The sequence below is a fragment of the Dunckerocampus dactyliophorus genome, chromosome 20, assembly GCF_027744805.1.
Source record: "Dunckerocampus dactyliophorus isolate RoL2022-P2 chromosome 20, RoL_Ddac_1.1, whole genome shotgun sequence".
Classification (NCBI taxonomy): domain Eukaryota; kingdom Metazoa; phylum Chordata; class Actinopteri; order Syngnathiformes; family Syngnathidae; genus Dunckerocampus; species Dunckerocampus dactyliophorus.
Window position 1 is genome coordinate 7,282,507 of NC_072838.1, and position 17,275 is coordinate 7,299,781.

Here is a 17,275-nt window from a genome sequence, read left to right on the forward strand (position 1 = left end):
TATTTAAATCAAAATCTGCACTTTGTGCTCAGTTGTGTTGTCATTGACTAATATTTACATTTGATTGGAAACATTTAAGTGTGATAAACATTAAAAAAAATCAGAAAGGGGGCAAATTTCACACCACTGTATAGATATGAGCATTTAAGGATCATTTGAATACATATATTTTATCACATATATGACTCGATGTAATAAAACTGTAGCATCCTGTACTGTATCAAGCTGGAGTGCAGGTGAAATAATGATGAGGTGCAGGAAGCCAAAGGAGGAGAAGGTTTGGAGGCCCATCAGTGATGTTCCATGTTGGTACCACAAGTCTGGCCGTCCTGGGGCGCCATCCTGATCATGATTGTCTCTAGTAGTTTAAAACTACCCTATTCCAGTTGTGTTCTTTATAAGGAAAACGATTGTAAACGCAACATCACATTAACACAAGTACAAACATTCATAAAAGTTAAACATGTACGTGATCTTGTTCCATATACGTACGGAATAAGTGTTATGTCTGCGTTATCACAGTAGTAAGATCAAAGTCAACCTTTCCACTTCGTAGCAAGATTTAACATCCAAAGGCTCCGCACATCAAAATAAAACTGATTGCAAATGACTCCTGAAGCGTCTCACCGCTTCGCACCGTAATGTTTACATTTTTTCAAGGGCTGGACGGACGCGCGCAAAGGATCTTGGGATATGTGGGGCCACGAAGAGTGCTCTGAATGCAGACCACTGATCTAAAAAAAAAGACTGGATCGAGCTTTTATTGTTTTATTTTTGAAGCCAATGGAAATTTGCGGCGGCCATCTTGGTGAGACCACTTTGCTGTGAGACAACAGTATGGCAACGCACTGGTAAAACTTTTCAAAGTAAGAACTTTTCAAAGCAAAGCCGTTCAAGTAGTGGCACATATATCAGGTCAAAAAAAGGTGCCAAGTAAAAGTACTTACGAGTGGAAGGTTCTTAGGAAGTGCTTTTTAAGTTGTGTTTCCTCATCCTCGCTTTCTTCACTGGCACTCCTGATGTTTTTGATGATTTTTCACTAATTCTGCGTTCGTATACCAGCACAATCACAAGTAAGGTGGTCTCACCAAGATGGCGGCGATCGAAAAAATCTGGCTTCAAATTTTGGCGCGTGAAAACAATAGGTTGCTCGATCCAGTCTTTTTTTTTTAGATCAGTGATGCAGACTTCAATTCAGTGGAGAAGGAGGGGGTGTCACTTTGCCTTCGCGCGGCGCAATGACGTCATGCAGCCCACAAACGCGCACTAGGAGGCTGCAGGCCCTGAATTTCGACATAGCTGTTATGGCAATCCCAAATTCAGAGATGTTATCCGTAGTTCACCTGAAGGCAGCGCGGATAACGCATAGCTAATGGGGTACACTGTACTCTAGCGGTGACACGTGAAGGCAGCGTGGGCAATTTGCAATCAGAAAGAGCCACTGTGCCTTGTTCCGTCATAGGGACACGGGCGACAGCATGGAGTATTGCGTCTTGAGTTTGAAGGATACGCCGAAGAAGACCTACGAATTGCAGCACCTTGTTGTTCCGTCATACGGGCACAGGCGGCAGCAGTGAGTAACGCGTCTTGAGTGGAAGGATAAGACGAAGAAGACCTACAATTGGCGGACACGATTTTACAAAGGGTGAGATTTTACGCAATTGTTTTGACCATATGAAAAGCTTCAAACGTGGGTACAGTTTGGTTTAAGATGGCATGGTGCTTGTACTTTTAAGGTTTTGATTTTAACTACCAGCGGTGGTTTTGACAGTGTCACCGCACCTTTTCGGACTGGATGTGGGACCTCATAGATGACACACACGTTTTCAAAGATAGGAAAACATACTTTTCTCTATCAGGACTTTTCAAAGCCATTTTGTCTTCTGGTAAGTGAACGTAAGCAACAGGTCTTTGAACGTGCCGGTTTGATACGGTATCTCCAAATATCTCCGCCATTCACCGTGTGTATACAAACCTGACTAGAGATAATTAACATAGCAGGGCTATTCAATTACAAATTCAGTTGGGCTAGACAGTAATCAGGAAGTAATGTCAAATAATACATGAACACAATGTAATGTATTTTTGATGTCAGTGCATTTGTAGTTAACGAACTTCTGCTAACGTCAGGATTGCAGAATTTAGGACTGCAGGAATTTTGAGAGATTTCTTGCTCACGCCGAAATTCGGTGCTGAAATGATCATAGCCTTAAATCAGACAAAAGGCACTGTGACACTTACAAGACACTTAAAAATTCATACCTTTTTTAATAAAACAGACCTCAAATGCAGCCAGCAGCTGCTTGAAGTCACATCACATAATCAGGAAGCATGCCTGTCATGCAGCCACTGGAGGTAGAAAATATAAAACAAGAAGGCTTGTTAGTTTGATGATGAAATTAATATATAACATATGCGTATCATTGTTCTACATGCGGTCGTGGATAGCGCGTCTCTCGTCGTAATTTCATCTATTCCCAGGAGCGGTCCTACCCAATGTAGTGTCCTAGGCGGGTGCCCCCTTCCACTGGCAATTTAAATACGCTTAGAAAAGAAATACCTGCAGGGAGACTGTTGTGGTATTATCATTTGTAGTACAGTAGAGCCCCGCTTTTCACAGGGGTCACATCCTGGGACCAGAAAAATACGCAAAACTGTGAGTAATTAATCTTGCCTTTCTGACACAATGGAACCCTGCATGTTGCAGTGATCATGGAGGGGGATGATATGGAAATGACCAAAGAGGAGCTCCAGAGATGGGTTTCAGAGCGAGTGCAAAATATTGGTGTGATCTCGCCTGATATGCTGGAGAAATGCAGTCTTTTGCGGAGTCTACTGAAAAGGAGGAAAAAACAAGCTCAACGTCTCCTGAAACTCTGCGAGTGAGTGAATCTTTATTTACATTTTGCACTGTTCGGTCTTGAGGAGGTTCTAAGTAAGAGCTTCAAAATACATAAAGAACAAATGGGAGTGAGGAAAAACTGTGGAGTAGGAAATTTTAGCACACAAACAAAGGCTGTTCATGAGCTGATGAAAAGCGTGAGACCTGTTGGAGATGAAATTCTCCACAACCTCCTAAAGGTCAAAGGACCACTTTGGAAAATTAATGACACAAGCCAATTTTACCTCCCCCTTGCGTGCTCTTTCATCTCCAGTTATGAGAAGGAAGAAAGACTCACACAACAAATTAGATTTTTTTCAAAATGTAATGTTGAAAAATAAGTCAGACAGGTTGGTTCCGCAGTCTCTGGGTACCTGGACCCCGTTTAATTTCACCTGTACCCATCCCCTGGCTGAAAATGAAAGAGAGCTCCCCCCCTGATCGTCATATAGTCATTTTTATACTTGTTTGCCCAGACCGTTGGCGCCAGTTAACTTTCTCCTGAGTTCCTTATGAAGCTTGTGACGCCAGCAACTAACTACCTTGGCGTAAGCTGAAGAAAAGAACGTTTTGCCTACACAGAACAGATGTTCACCGACTCTGCTTATTTCTATACACTAGTAATAATCGACTAACTTATTAGACTAATTGATTAAACAGTTATCTCTATACCGTACTTATTTTAAGACACTCAACAATAATTCAATCTATAGACATCAATGCAAACAGTTATTCTAAAAGCTACTTCTAATCATTATTTACCCACTCAGTAAATAAATTTGTTCCAACAGACCACAGTCTTTAAAAGCCAAATGCGTTTGTGTATATTGTGTGTATGGGGCCGATATTCATTTGCAGTAAAAGTGAAAATATTAGTGCCAGCAATGTTTTATATTAGTTGCAAAAAGTTTTATGAAATTGAATATACGGTTGGAAAGAAATGTAATATTAACATAATTGAGTCCATATTATTGCATGTGAAATTACAGTGTAATAGTCTTTGTGCTTGTGGTGAAGAAAGACGTAGTCACCAATGCAATATATTTTTTGCGACACCCTTATTTTTGCTGACACAATTAACTCATTCAATCCCAGCCATTTTTCCAAAAGACAACCCCTTCCGTACTGGCCGTTTTAGACGATTTTGACTGATCCTTCAAGGCACACACAGTATTGTGTTCTATAGCTATATAAACAAAAGAAAGATTAGACTCTCGTCTTTCATCAGAAAAAAAACAACCTTGTTTGTACCTTTTTCCGTTCCTTAGTAATCAGCGGTAGAACGTAGGTAAGTTTCAGGAAAATATCAGTTCCTGACTAGAAAAGGGAGAAAACCAGCTTTTTGTGAAAAGATACATTTCAAGCATAGCTTTTGTGACGGCTCAAATATCTAAACGACGATACCAATTTGCAGTTTTCACATTTGGAACTGAACTGTGTGTGCACGCGTGCGCATGTGCATGCGCTACAATGTCCCTAATGCGTAACCTTCTGGACGATACACTTCTCCAACCTCTCTCACTTCCATGTGTGATTCTTCCCACGAACCCTGCCGAGTTGTTATCATATCAAATGCACGTCTGCCACTCTGTGGCTGTTTTTATGGCTTAAGGGGACAGTTGGGATTTTTTGACATGAAGTTGTATGACATCCCCGTCGGCAGTGGACTACAGCAACAGTGACTTACCCCCCGCAATTGCTCCCGTGAGTCCAGTTCTGGTCGGAGATCCGTGACTGGGAGTGGCATTACCGCTAGCGTCTTCATCACAAACACATGAATCCACAGGCGACAGTGCGCAGGGATACGGCGGGAGACAAATATAACCCCGAGCGTTTTGTGAGGTCTGATTTTTTTTTTTTGGAGGAGGTATTTTTATGATGCAAATGTATTACCGGTCCTCTTGAACGCGTATTGTTTTAAGAAGCCAAACTCTTTACCTAAATGGCCACAGCAGGTAAGCTAAACTACGTTCCTCGTCAAGGAAATCCGACCAGAACTGGACTCGTGGGACCAAGTCGCCGTTGCTGTGGGGATGTCATACAACTTCATGTCAAGAAATCCAAACTATCCCTTTTAAAATTGCTGTCAAGTGAAATGCATTAGTGGAGAGTTGCATCATCACCTCTTTTTGCCTCTCGTGCAAAAAACCCCCGTAAAAGACATATAAATACGTTGTTGGGATTGGGCATACAGGATATAAAAAAACATAAATAGGTCTTTGGTATTGAATGAGTTAAGACAGTATCTGACGAAACTGCGCTCTTATTTTGACATGTTGCGTGTGTTGAGAAAGTGTCTTGACGGTTAAGCCGAGCTGGGTGCAAGAATAAACGCGCCTCCAGTCCTTGCTTAACTCGGAACTTGCACGATAAGCGGCGTCGTAAAATGCTGGATTACATGAACAAGCGGTTAAAACACAACACGCCGTCAAGGCACTCGTGCTGCCCGAGTTGCGCACGCGTCGCTGTACTAGCATGCTCTGCTAAACTAAGATAACCGAGCAAGCTTCATTCACGCGCCGTAATTACTGCATACTGACCATACTGACCTTTTAGCATCTTTAAGGTACACATCAAAGTGGCTCCCACATCCTTAAATTTTTGGGTATGTGATATCAATATTTGGATTTTATTAGGCAGTTTTAAGTATTGGAGAATTACCTGCCAGTAGATTGCAATTTCATTTTCATACTTTATTTGAAAAATCATTTAATAATAATAAATAGAAAAAAAAGTAGGGCTGTCAAATGACTAAAATTTTTTAAATCAGATTAATCAGTTTTAATAATTAATTAATCATGATTAATCACCATTATGAACTATGTCTGAAATATGGCATTTTTTACTGTATTTAATTAGCAGAAAGATAAAAGACAGGACAGGATATTTGTATGTATGAACAGCTCCAAATGGACTGAATATGTCAATCAAGCTTAAAAAAAAAATGCCACACACATCTAAAAATCTATTTGTCTAAAGCTAGTCTCTTTAAGGGCCGCACGGTGGCCGAGTGGTTAGCATGTTGGCCGCACAGTCAGGAGATCGGGAAGAGCTGGGTTAGAATCTCCGCTCGGGCATTTCTGTGTGGAGTTTGCATGTTCTCCCCGTGCTTGCGTGGCTTTTCTCCGGGTACTCCGGTTTCCTCCCACATTCAAAAAACATGCATGTTAGGTTAACTGGCAACTCTAAATTGTCCATAGGTAGGAAGGTGAGCATGAATGGTTGTTTGTCTATATGTGCCCTGCGATTGGCTGGCGACCAGTCCAGGGTGTACCCCGCCTCTCGCCCGAAGTCAGCTGGGATAGGCTCCAGCATAACCCCGCGACCCTAATTAGGATAAGCGGCACAGAAAATTGATGGGTGGATAGTCTCTTTAATAGTAGCAAAACAGTTGAATCACACTTAAAACCGTGTTATTATGAGCAATGAGGGGTTGCGTTCAAAGACATCACATAATTTAAGGTGAATTTACATGTTTTGAGTGTATTTTCCAGCATACTTAAATGTAGCAAATTGTACATCCAAATTCAAGTTAGAGTTAGTGAGTGATAAGACTATCCACTTAATGTTTTTCTTTATCTTCCTGTTTATTAAAACACACACGCATTCTAAAGTTTTTTTTTGGTGATGTTTGGAGTGTCCCTGAATGCATCTCACGTTCTTGTAATGAGAAAGAGGAAGTGTCGTTCCCAGGGCGAACGGACTAGAGACGTGTGTGAGTTGGCGAGACATACAGTATATGGTGATGCTGTCGATGTGTTCAGGTCACAGTGAAGTTGTAAAAGAGCGTCAGACTCTGTGTGAGTGTGTGGAAACGCTCCAGTGTGCTTCCGCGTCTGCCGTCATAACAGAGAGGTGTGCTTGCTGTGGTGCGCATGTGTGAATACACCCAAAAAATGAAACATAATTAATGAAATAAATTAGTTAGTGCGTTATGTTTGACAGCCCTAAAAAAAGTTGTACTTTACACACAAAAAACAGGCTCAAAAACTAAGATACTGACCATACCGTGGGTTGCTGGTAACGTTGCACCCCTAATATACACACACATTCATTATACTTCAGTTTGTGTATGTGGTCAAAAAGTTGTGTTGTGTTACAGTACGTTAGATGCAAACACGGGCCAAAAGAGTTGTTGAGTTTTGTTCTACACACGTACATTATACATTAGATTATGCATGTGGTCAAAATGTTGTGTTGTGTTGTGTTGCAGTACGTTAGATGCCAACACGGGCCCAAAGAGTTGTTGAATTTTGTAGTTCGTAGAATTTTTAATAGATCGCTTTTGTGGGATCTTATTTGATTGTTTGGGTGTAAAAACCTTCTTCTCATGCATTAGGTGTTATAGAATTCTCTAAATCTAGACCCACATTAGGTGTTGTTGGAGATGAAATTGTCCACACCCTAATAAGGCCGCAAGGACCACTTTAGTAAATAAGTTAAAGCAAGTGTTCGTTAATCTCCAGTTATGAGAAGGAATAAGACTCGCACTCCAATCGACAAGGTTTACAAAATGTATTGTAAATAAGAAGGAAGAGAAGGATATCCGGGCTAACTGTCTCTCTTAATGTCCTCCTGCGGCTTCCTGACCAGAAGGAAAGAGAGTCGGCCTTGATCGCTAGTCCCCTCTGCCTTTCGTAGTTGTCGTCCTCAGACCACGGTAGCCCAAGAGATCTTATCCCTCGCATTCTTGGGCGATATGTGTGCGATGACAACAGCTGAGAATTGCATCTCAGCTGACGTGGTAGGACTCTCATCAGCACCTTTTTCTGTCCAAAATAGCACATGCACTCCCAGGATAGTGCGTCCCATCTGACTGCTGATTATGCGAATGCACGTATTCTAACTAACGAACTAACAGCTAACAGGGTAATAAAACAATATTACCCTACAGTGTCCTAAGTGACTCTAAAGTGAATTAAGATTTGTGCCGTTAGGAGGATTAAAATTGCATTTGCAAATAATATCAGTTGACTTAGTTATGTGATGTTGTCTTGCAGGTCTGTCGCTGAGTGTGAAGTCATTGTGAAGGAGCAGTATGCTTCGCTGGGGTGGGAATACAAAGACGCAGATTCTGATGACGATAATGTCACAATCTACGGTAAATCAGTAGATAAAATTGATAAGCATGAATGATGGGAGTTTATACTTGCACCCGAGCAGTACCGTTTTTCTCAATTCCTTAACACTTTGGAAAAGTAAAGTGTCTCATTCCTGCTTATTTGGATGCTGAAGTTGAACTCGTACTTTTTTCCCCGCTTTGCAGAAATCCATTCTTCCCAATGTGATCCTGAGACACGCATCCCTAGTAGTCCATCGACAAGTTGCAACACTTCATCAAATGACGACTTCAACGATAGTCATGGCAAGACCTCTTTAACAACACAAGCCGAGGAGAACTCGGCCAAAGCAACCAAATGCAAAGTACAGGCTTTGCCTCAACAAAGTCCTGACGACCAACGCAGTAAGGAAGACCGCTTGCGCCCCTTTTCGTCCGATTTGGAAGATTATTCTACGGAGCCGTCCTCAAGCAAGAGGAGACGTCTCATGATGATTGAAACACCACCAGCCAACGCAAACGCAGTGGAGTCAAATATATGCTCACCGGAAACCAGCCAAATAGAAAAGGACATTGTGAGCAAGACAAAGGAAGAAAGAAAACCAGCAGAAAATCACACGGCAAGCAAGATAAAAGACACAAGAAAACTAGCAGAAAGTGACACTGTGAACAAGATAAAGAAAAGACAACCAGCAGAAAATGACACAGCAAGCAAGGCATGGGAGAAAAGGCCGCTAGCAGAAAAGGACACAGCAAGCAAGACAAGCGAAACAAGAAGACTAGCAGAAAATGACACAGCAACCAAAGCAGGGGAGAAAAGAAAACTAGCAGAAAATGACCCAGCAAGCAAGACGAGGGAAACAAGAACACGAGCAGAAAATGACAAGGCAAGTAAAACAAAGGAAACAAGAACACGAGCAGAAAATGACAAGGCAAGTAAAACAAAGGAAACAAGAACACGAGCAGAAAATGACAAGGCAAGTAAAACAAAGGAAACAAGAACACGAGCAGAAAATGACAAGGCAAGTAAAACAAAGGAAACAAGAACACGAGCAGAAAATGACAAGGCAAGTAAAACAAACGAAACAAGAACACGAGCAGAAAATGACAAGGCAAGTAAAACAAAGGAAACAAGAACACGAGAAGAAAATGACACAGTGAGCAAGACAAGGGAAGCAAGAGAGCCAGCAGAAAATGGCACAGCAAGCACGACCAGGGAGAAAAGAAAACTAGCAGAAAATGACACAACAAACGTGACAAATAAAAGAAAACGAGTGGAAAATGGCACAGCGAGCAAGATGAAAGAAAGAAAACTACTGCAAAGCGACGTTGTGAACAAGATAAAGAAGAAAAGGAAACCGGCAGAAAATGACACAAGCATGACAAAGGAAACAAGGAAACCAGCAGAAAATGACACAGCAAGAACGGCAAAGGAAACAAGGAAACCAGCAGAAAATGACACAGCAAGAACGGCAAAGGAAACAAGGAAACCAGCAGAAAATGACACAGCAAGCACGGCAAAGGAAACTAGGAAACCAGCAGAAAATGACACAGCAAGCACGGCAAAGGAAACAAGGAAACAAGCAGAAAATGACACAGCAAGCACGGCAAAGGAAACAAGGAAACAAGCAGAAAATGACACAGCAAGCACGACAAGGGAGAAAAGAAAACAAGCAGAAAATGACACAGCAAGTACGCCAAGGGAGAAAAGAAAACCAGCAGAAAATGGCACTGCAAGCAAGACAAAGGGAACACGAAAACCAGCAGAAAGTGACACACGAAGCAAGACGAGGGAAGCAAGAAAACCAGCAGAAAATGAGACGGCAAGTAAGACGAGGGCTAAAAGAAAACCAGCAGGAAATGACACAAGCAGGACAGGAGAGAAAAGAACACAAGCACAAAATGACACAACAAGAAAGACAATGGAAAGAAGAAAATCAGCTGAAAATGACACAGCAAGAAAGGAAAGGGAAAGAATTGAAGCAGCACAAAATGGTAAGTAAGGTACTGCAACATCCTAATACGTCACAATCTCATACTGGTACAGTTGTGTTGTTGGCACCCCATAATTATGACCACCGTACAAATTCAGCAGCGAGTGGGTTATTCAGAGTGGTCTTGATGCGCGCTGATTAACATGTTTATGCTTTCGGATTTCGGCACTGTATTGACGCCACCATAGCAGGGCCCGGCCAACCATATCCCCACTCTCCTCTTAGTGTCTTCCAACCTTGAAGACATTTTGAGTACTCCACCACAATCACCCCGGAAAGAAAGTGTTATTAGTAGTTCAGCCTTTTCTTGTTACATTATACCTTTTGCCCTGTTTTCTCCATTTTTTTTGTTACATTTTATTTCTACAATGTGCCGCAGTCCAATAAAAAAACAACAAAAAAATCCTGCGGCGCACTTTGGACATCCCTACATTTAGTCCTTGACTGTTGCGCGTGTTAGCTTTGTTGACGCAAGTAAACAAAGACCTAAGTTCATACTAATGCACCTGTAGCACAAAGCTGAGATGCTGGCTATTTTTCTTGAACTATACAGTACATAACTTCTTCGAAAATAGCAAGAATCCTTTCATTTTTCAGGATGTGGCCCTCGCTGGAAAAAGCTTGGACACACCTGGACTACAATGAACCAGCGTCCGCGCGACTCCACTTTAAACGCGTACCCTCCCTCTTTAAATGTCCATTTAGTCATTTCATTGGTCATTGTTATTTGTTTTGCAGTGTTTTCTGCATGTAAATCTCAAATTATTCTCGATAAAATGTGTTTGCTGCTGTTATTTTTGGGTGTCTGCAACTGGCTTGGAGTAACGTTATTTCTTATGGGAAAAATTGATTCCGTTTTTGTACGTTTGGGTTTTCGTTGCACCGTTTGGAAGGGATTCATGACCAAAACTCCAGTTCCACGCTAGTTATCGCGTCACACGGCAAGTTATTTGTAGTTTATTTCCCGAAATGGCTTGAATGATAGACGCATACCAGCTTTATTTGATGACGGCAAACATCCATCCATCATTTTGCATTTACAGTACAGTACGGGGCGTTACATTTTTGGTCACCACTTTGTTGTTAGAATGAATGACAAGCTACCTCAGCGTCCATTTTGACATGGTAAAACAGTAAAATAAGCAAGATTACACAGGGAAAAAAACAATTTGCACAGAATCACCCACATGAAGGAAGAACCCACGACATTTTGGGGTAACTTGGAATAAAAGAGCACCACGGCGTCAGTGGAACTCAAATGCAACTCTCCCATTTGTCGTTAATCCTTCATGAACCTGGAAGTAGCTTGTCTTCAGTATCACTTGGCAGGGTTTTTCCAGACCACATGACTGAAAATAACCCCATTTCCTCCTATGGCGGTACTTTATATGGATTTGGGAAACTGGAGCCTAGTGATATTCTACACATGCACCACATATCTAATGTAAACAATTGCCAACGCTGTATGTTTGTAGCAAAAAAATGCCCTTTTTGTCGTATAACTTCTTGAAACGTCGCACTTACAGTTGCAGCAGCGGTGGCCATAACATCCTGTGACCAGTCTACGAAGATTTCATCAAAGATGCCCAAAAAAGTACTCCAAGTTGAGATCACAGAGAATATGAAGGTTTTGGCCAAGAGGAACAATTTGTGCTGGCAACGTGGGAAAGTGAAGAAAATTGTCAAAATTGGTAAGAAAGTTATCGTATTGGACGTGGGCGGTGTGTACTCCTATAGTGAGTACTCTTTTTATTAAGTTACATATCTTTATTTTGACTTTGTGGACTAATTTTGGAGTCTTTGTTATCAAATGTGTCTGTTAAGGAGCGGTCGTAATAGCCTGCTGCGCTGTGCTTGTGCATGCACGTGTTTGTCTGCCACCTAACGCCCTGACAAAGAAAGGTTTGCGTAGTTTTCCGCGTGTAAAAAAACTAGTTGTTCTATAATACAGTGTTCCCTCGCTCTATTGCCGTTCACCACTAGCGAATTTGCGGTTTTGCCGTGCCTGGCCCTTTAAAAAGAATTGCATTGTGGGAAGTTGAGTGTCTTTCCCTTCTCTCTCTCGTCTGTCGGCACCGCCCATTGTTTTCTGCGTCCTGATTGGCCGTGGACCATTGTCGATCAATCTCCTTTCGTGCCGCCCTGCCATGTCTCCTGTGTCATCGCTTGCTTGCTAGCTTGTAAATGAATCTTCGGGTCGAAGGAGGATGACTGATTTGTTTTTAATAAGGACACAAAAAGGCTCCAGTACAACGCCAGGATGAAAAGACACGATTGCATGAGTGAAATACGAGCGAGTGACGTAACGTAACGTAATAATGTTATTGCCTGTCTGAGAAAAGTGTATAAAGTGTATGTTGAGGGGTTTTACAGCCTTAAAACATATATAATCATAAAAAATGAAGTTGGCTACTTTGTGGATTTCATTTATTGCGGGCTATTTTGAAAACCTATCCCCCGTGATAAAAAAGGGAACACTGGCTCCACGTGATAAACTTCCGCAAAGTAAGTAAAGGATTCCTTATTTATAAATGGAATATTTTTGTAGTTGGAGTATAGAAAACTTGTGTATGACCTTCTAAATACGGGTTTTAACATTATTAGAGCCCTCTAGACATGAAATAACACGCCTGTAGTCATCTTTACACTCCTATTACCCAATATAGTAGGCATAATAAGAGAAAAATAAGACATAAATAAGACTCATAGTGTGTGACGCTGTTAATGTGTTCCGGTGTTGGACAGGAAGTAACATCGTGGGTTCAGAGTTGAGTTTTAGCTTGCGGTGGGTTACGGCCGCAACAGCAGCCCGTGTAAGGGATTATTGTGCCTTTTGTGAGATCATTAAACCTGCAATACAAGCCTGTTCCGGAAATCAAGTCTAGTGCTGGTGTGTCTCATCAAACATTATAGTAACACTACCGACACCTAGTGACCCGTGTAGAAGCCTCCCACGTCTTTGGATGCATCTTCTGAATGCCTTATTTTTGTATCTTAGTTTAATTAGTCATTTCATGCTTGAACATGCTTAATTTAAGCGTGTAGAAAGCATCAAATAAAACACACCGCTGGCTTGGACTTTAGAAGGTCGTAAACAGGTCTTCTATGCTCAATACAACAAAAAACTTGTTATTACATGTTTATAGGGCTCTAATAGTGTTTAAAAAAAACATTTAGAAGGTCATAAACAGGTCTTCTATGCTCATAACAAAAATACTTATTACATGTCTATAGGGCTCTAATAATGTTAAAAAAAACATATTTAGAAGGTCATAAACAGGTCTTCTATGCTCATAACAACAAAAATACGTGTTATTACATGTCTATATGGCTCTAATAATGTTAAAAAAAACATTTAGAAAGTTGTAAACAGGTCTTCTATGCTCATAACAACAAAAATACTTATCACATGTCTATAGGGTTCTAATAATGTTAAAAAAAACATATTTAGAAGGTCGTAAACAGGTCTTCTATGCTCATAACAACAAAAATACGTGTTATTACATGTCTATAGGGCTCTAATGTTAAAAAAACATTTAGAAGGTCGCAAACGGGTCTTCTATGCTCATAACAAAAATACGTGTTACTAGGTAGATGTCTATAGGGCTCTAATAATGTAAAAAAAAAAACATATTTAGAAAGTCATAAATATGTCTTCAATGCTCATAACAACAAAAATACGTGTTATTACATGTCTATAGGGCTCTAATAATGTTAAAAAAAACATTTAGAAGGTCGTAAACAGGTCTTCTATGCTCATAACAAAAATACTTATTACATGTCTATAGGGCTCTAATAATGTTAAAAAAACATATTTAGAAGGTCATAAACAGGTCTTCTATGCTCATAACAACAAAAATACGTGTTATTACATGTCTATATGGCTCTAATAATGTTAAAAAAAACATTTAGAAAGTTGTAAACAGGTCTTCTATGCTCATAACAACAAAAATACTTATCACATGTCTATAGGGTTCTAATAATGTTAAAAAAAAACATATTTAGAAGGTCGTAAACAGGTCTTCTATGCTCATAACAACAAAAATACGTGTTATTACATGTCTATAGGGCTCTAATGTTAAAAAAACATTTAGAAGGTCGCAAACGGGTCTTCTATGCTCATAACAAAAATACGTGTTACTAGGTAGATGTCTATAGGGCTCTAATAATGTAAAAAAAAAAAACATATTTAGAAAGTCATAAATATGTCTTCAATGCTCATAACAACAAAAATACGTGTTATTACATGTCTATAGGGCTCTAATAATGTTAAAAAAAACATTTAGAAGGTCGTAAACAGGTCTTCTATGCTCATAACACCAAAAATACTTATTACATGTCTATAGGGCTCTAATAATGTTAAAAAAACATATTTAGAAGGTCATAAACAGGCCTTCTATGCTCATAACAACAAAAATACTTGTTATTACATGTCTATAGGGCTCTAATAATGTTAAAAAAACATATTTAGAAGGTCGTAAACAGGCCTTCTATGCTCATAACACAAAAATACGTGTTATTACATGTCTATAGGGCTCTAATGTTAAAAAAACATATTTAGAAGGTTGTAAACAGGTCTTCTATGCTCATAATTACAAAAATAGGTGTTATTACATGTCTATAGGGCTCTAATGTTAAAAAACATTTTTAGAAGGTCGTAAACAGGCCTTCTATGCTCATAACAACAAAAATACTTGTTATTACATGTCTATAGGGCTCTAATAATGTTACAAAAACATATTTAGAAGGTCATAAACAGGCCTTCTATGCTCATAACACAAAAATACGTGTTATTACATGTCTATAGGGCTCTAATGTTAAAAAAAACATATTTAGAAGGTTGTAAACAGGTCTTCTATGCTCATAATTACAAAAATAGGTGTTATTACATGTCTATAGGGCTCTAATGTTAAAAAACATTTTTAGAAGGTCGTAAACAGGCCTTCTATGCTCATAACAACAAAAATACTTGTTATTACATGTCTATAGGGCTCTAATAATGTTACAAAAACATATTTAGAAGGTCATGAACAGGTCTTCTATGCTCATAATTACAAAAATACTCAATTTATAAAACAAATTGTATTTTGTGGAAATTCACTTATCACGGCTGGAACCAATTAATCACAATAAACAATGGACGCCGTTATATTTGCTCAACGGGGGTCCCGTGTAGTATACGGCTGCACGTAACAATTATTTTGTTTATTTTGTTTATTATTTAATAAAGTAATCAGTTAGGCCCTAAATCATTGAAAAGTTGGTGGTTTGGTCGTCAACATATCAGAAAAGAGGCAACATGTGGATCACTGTTATCCAAAGTGAAAGCTGATGTGTGTCAATGTCTTGTTTTGCCTCAAACACAAAGCTAATATTGTAGGTCTAAAAAATATTCACATTTGAGAGGCTGAAATCAGAGGGTATTTACGGGGAACTGGAGAGGTTCCACGCTTAATCAACCGTCGGACAGATCAAATGTGCTTCTTATTCTTGTCACAGCAGATAATGTGCTCAAATACAAAGTCCGATTGGACCAGAAAGGCAAGTGCCTCGTCTCCGCACACCACCTGGCCTTTGAGAGCACCCACATGGTGGACTACTTGTATATTGGCGCTAGGGTGGTGGTGGGCGGCAAGGATGAAGATCACTTTCGGCCCGGCATTCTGGCAGAATTCCCCAGCAAAAAGAACCAACAGAGGTGCGTTTCGTACACAGCGTGCTTGAATCATTAACATGGTCTGATCAATTGTGCTCCAATATGTTGTTGTTGTTGTTTTTTTTTAGATTTCTCGTGTTTATTGACGATCAGGTGCCGATCTACGTTGGCTTATATCATCTTCACCTGGTGTGCACACCTTGTAAGTTTTGGTGTTTTTCCTGTGTAGTCAGGTTGCCGAGCACCGGAACACATTTCCAGTACAGCAACACACACGAGCACGATCATGGTTGTTATTTTCTCTTATGTCCACCGTGTAATATGTGTGTAAAGGTGGCTATAGGGGTGTTATTTCATGTCTAGAGGTCTCTAATAATGGTAAAAACAGTATTTAGAAGGTTGTAAGCAGGGTTTCTGTGCTCTGCTATGCAGATATTCCATTTATAAACTAGAAAAGCCAAGCACCATAGTCTCCCCCCCCCCCCCCCCCCCCCCCCCCCCATATTATGATTTACACCATAAATATTAGTCCTACAGTTATTTTATCTACATATTTACAGTCCTTGACCATGAAAACATACCATGGAAAAGTTTGAATGACTTAAAGAATGCTAACAATGCTAACATTAACATGGTAATGCCTGGCGTAAAAGCGCTAAGTGTCTTCTTAAGGTCATATTCAGGAAAATCGCAAAAAATGCTAATATGCTCATGTTAGCATGCTAACACCTATCATAACAGTGTCTACTAATATTAGCATGCTAGCAGTGCTAACATGCTAATGTTAGCGAGCTAACACCTAGCATGATAGTGCTAAGTGTTCATATTAAGTGGATGCCCATGAAAACGGCTAAAAATGCTACTGTGTGTATGTTCGCAAGCTAGCGATGCTAACATCGCAAGGCACTGTTGGTAGTTTTCCATGACTATTATTCACATTCTTGTTACTGTTTGTTTTTGTGCGACAGTACCGGATCCTGTGGACGACATCGCCGATCCTTCCCACAGGGATTTCATCAAGTTTTATTTAAATGTCTGGCCTTGCCCTCCCCAAACCCAATACAAAATTGGACAAAGTTTTGAAGTGGACTTAAATGGAGTTCAGCAGAGCTGTACCGTCCTGACGACCGACGGTAGCCTGATGCAGGTCCTCTTTGCGGTCAGTATCATCATATTAATATTTATTACTAAAGAGTCAACCTGAGCCGGTTATTGATTCTGCAGGTTTTTGTTAGGTTTTTTGGGCTTTGTTTGTACAAAAAAGAGAGTGGATGTTGGAAAGAAAGCACACTGATGAAAAGGAACTCAAATGATGTGCAATATTGATGCTCTGGAGCAGAACACGTACCTGAACAATATATGTTCCCACAAATAAATACTGATATTTAAGCAAACATGATGTTACATCGACAACCCAGGATTAATTGGGTCACTATTTGAAAAATCCAGTGTTTGTTTTCAGCCACAGCAGTCATTTTGATGTTGCCGTCTTTAGGAAAGTCAACGTAAAGGATGGATCTACAGGGGTTCATTGTGCTTGGAACCCATCCGTCGGATGAAGAAGTTTTATGAGTTGAAAAATAAAAGTGGAAGGTAATGTTGGTGGACAGTGGGGAGCGGGAGTCTTAATAAAATCATGTAATGCTTGTCTTCATGTTTCATTTGATTTAATAATCAATCTGATA

At 40.0% G+C, this 17,275-nt stretch overlaps 1 protein-coding gene across 4 annotated transcripts; it reads left to right on the forward strand.

Moving 5' to 3' along the window:
• Positions 1–1,220: 1,220 nt before the first annotated feature.
• Positions 1,221–17,240, forward strand: LOC129173306 (histone-lysine N-methyltransferase SETDB1-A-like). Of its 4 annotated transcripts, XM_054764090.1 has the most exons (10): positions 1,221–1,645; positions 1,772–1,886; positions 2,708–2,882; positions 7,882–7,982; positions 8,148–9,935; positions 11,461–11,625; positions 15,434–15,632; positions 15,719–15,792; positions 16,559–16,749; positions 17,086–17,240. In XM_054764090.1, exons 2-10 carry the CDS (start codon positions 1,796–1,798, stop codon positions 17,185–17,187), a joined length of 2,886 nt encoding a protein of 961 aa, XP_054620065.1. In that variant the 5' UTR covers positions 1,221–1,645; positions 1,772–1,795; the 3' UTR covers positions 17,188–17,240. The 4 variants fall into 4 exon arrangements, with proteins under 4 accessions (XP_054620065.1, XP_054620067.1, XP_054620064.1 ...); XM_054764092.1 differs by lacking the exon at positions 1,772–1,886 and having other exon boundaries at positions 1,222–1,645; XM_054764089.1 differs by lacking the exon at positions 1,221–1,645 and having other exon boundaries at positions 1,652–1,886.
• The last annotated feature ends 35 nt before the right edge of the window (positions 17,241–17,275 follow it).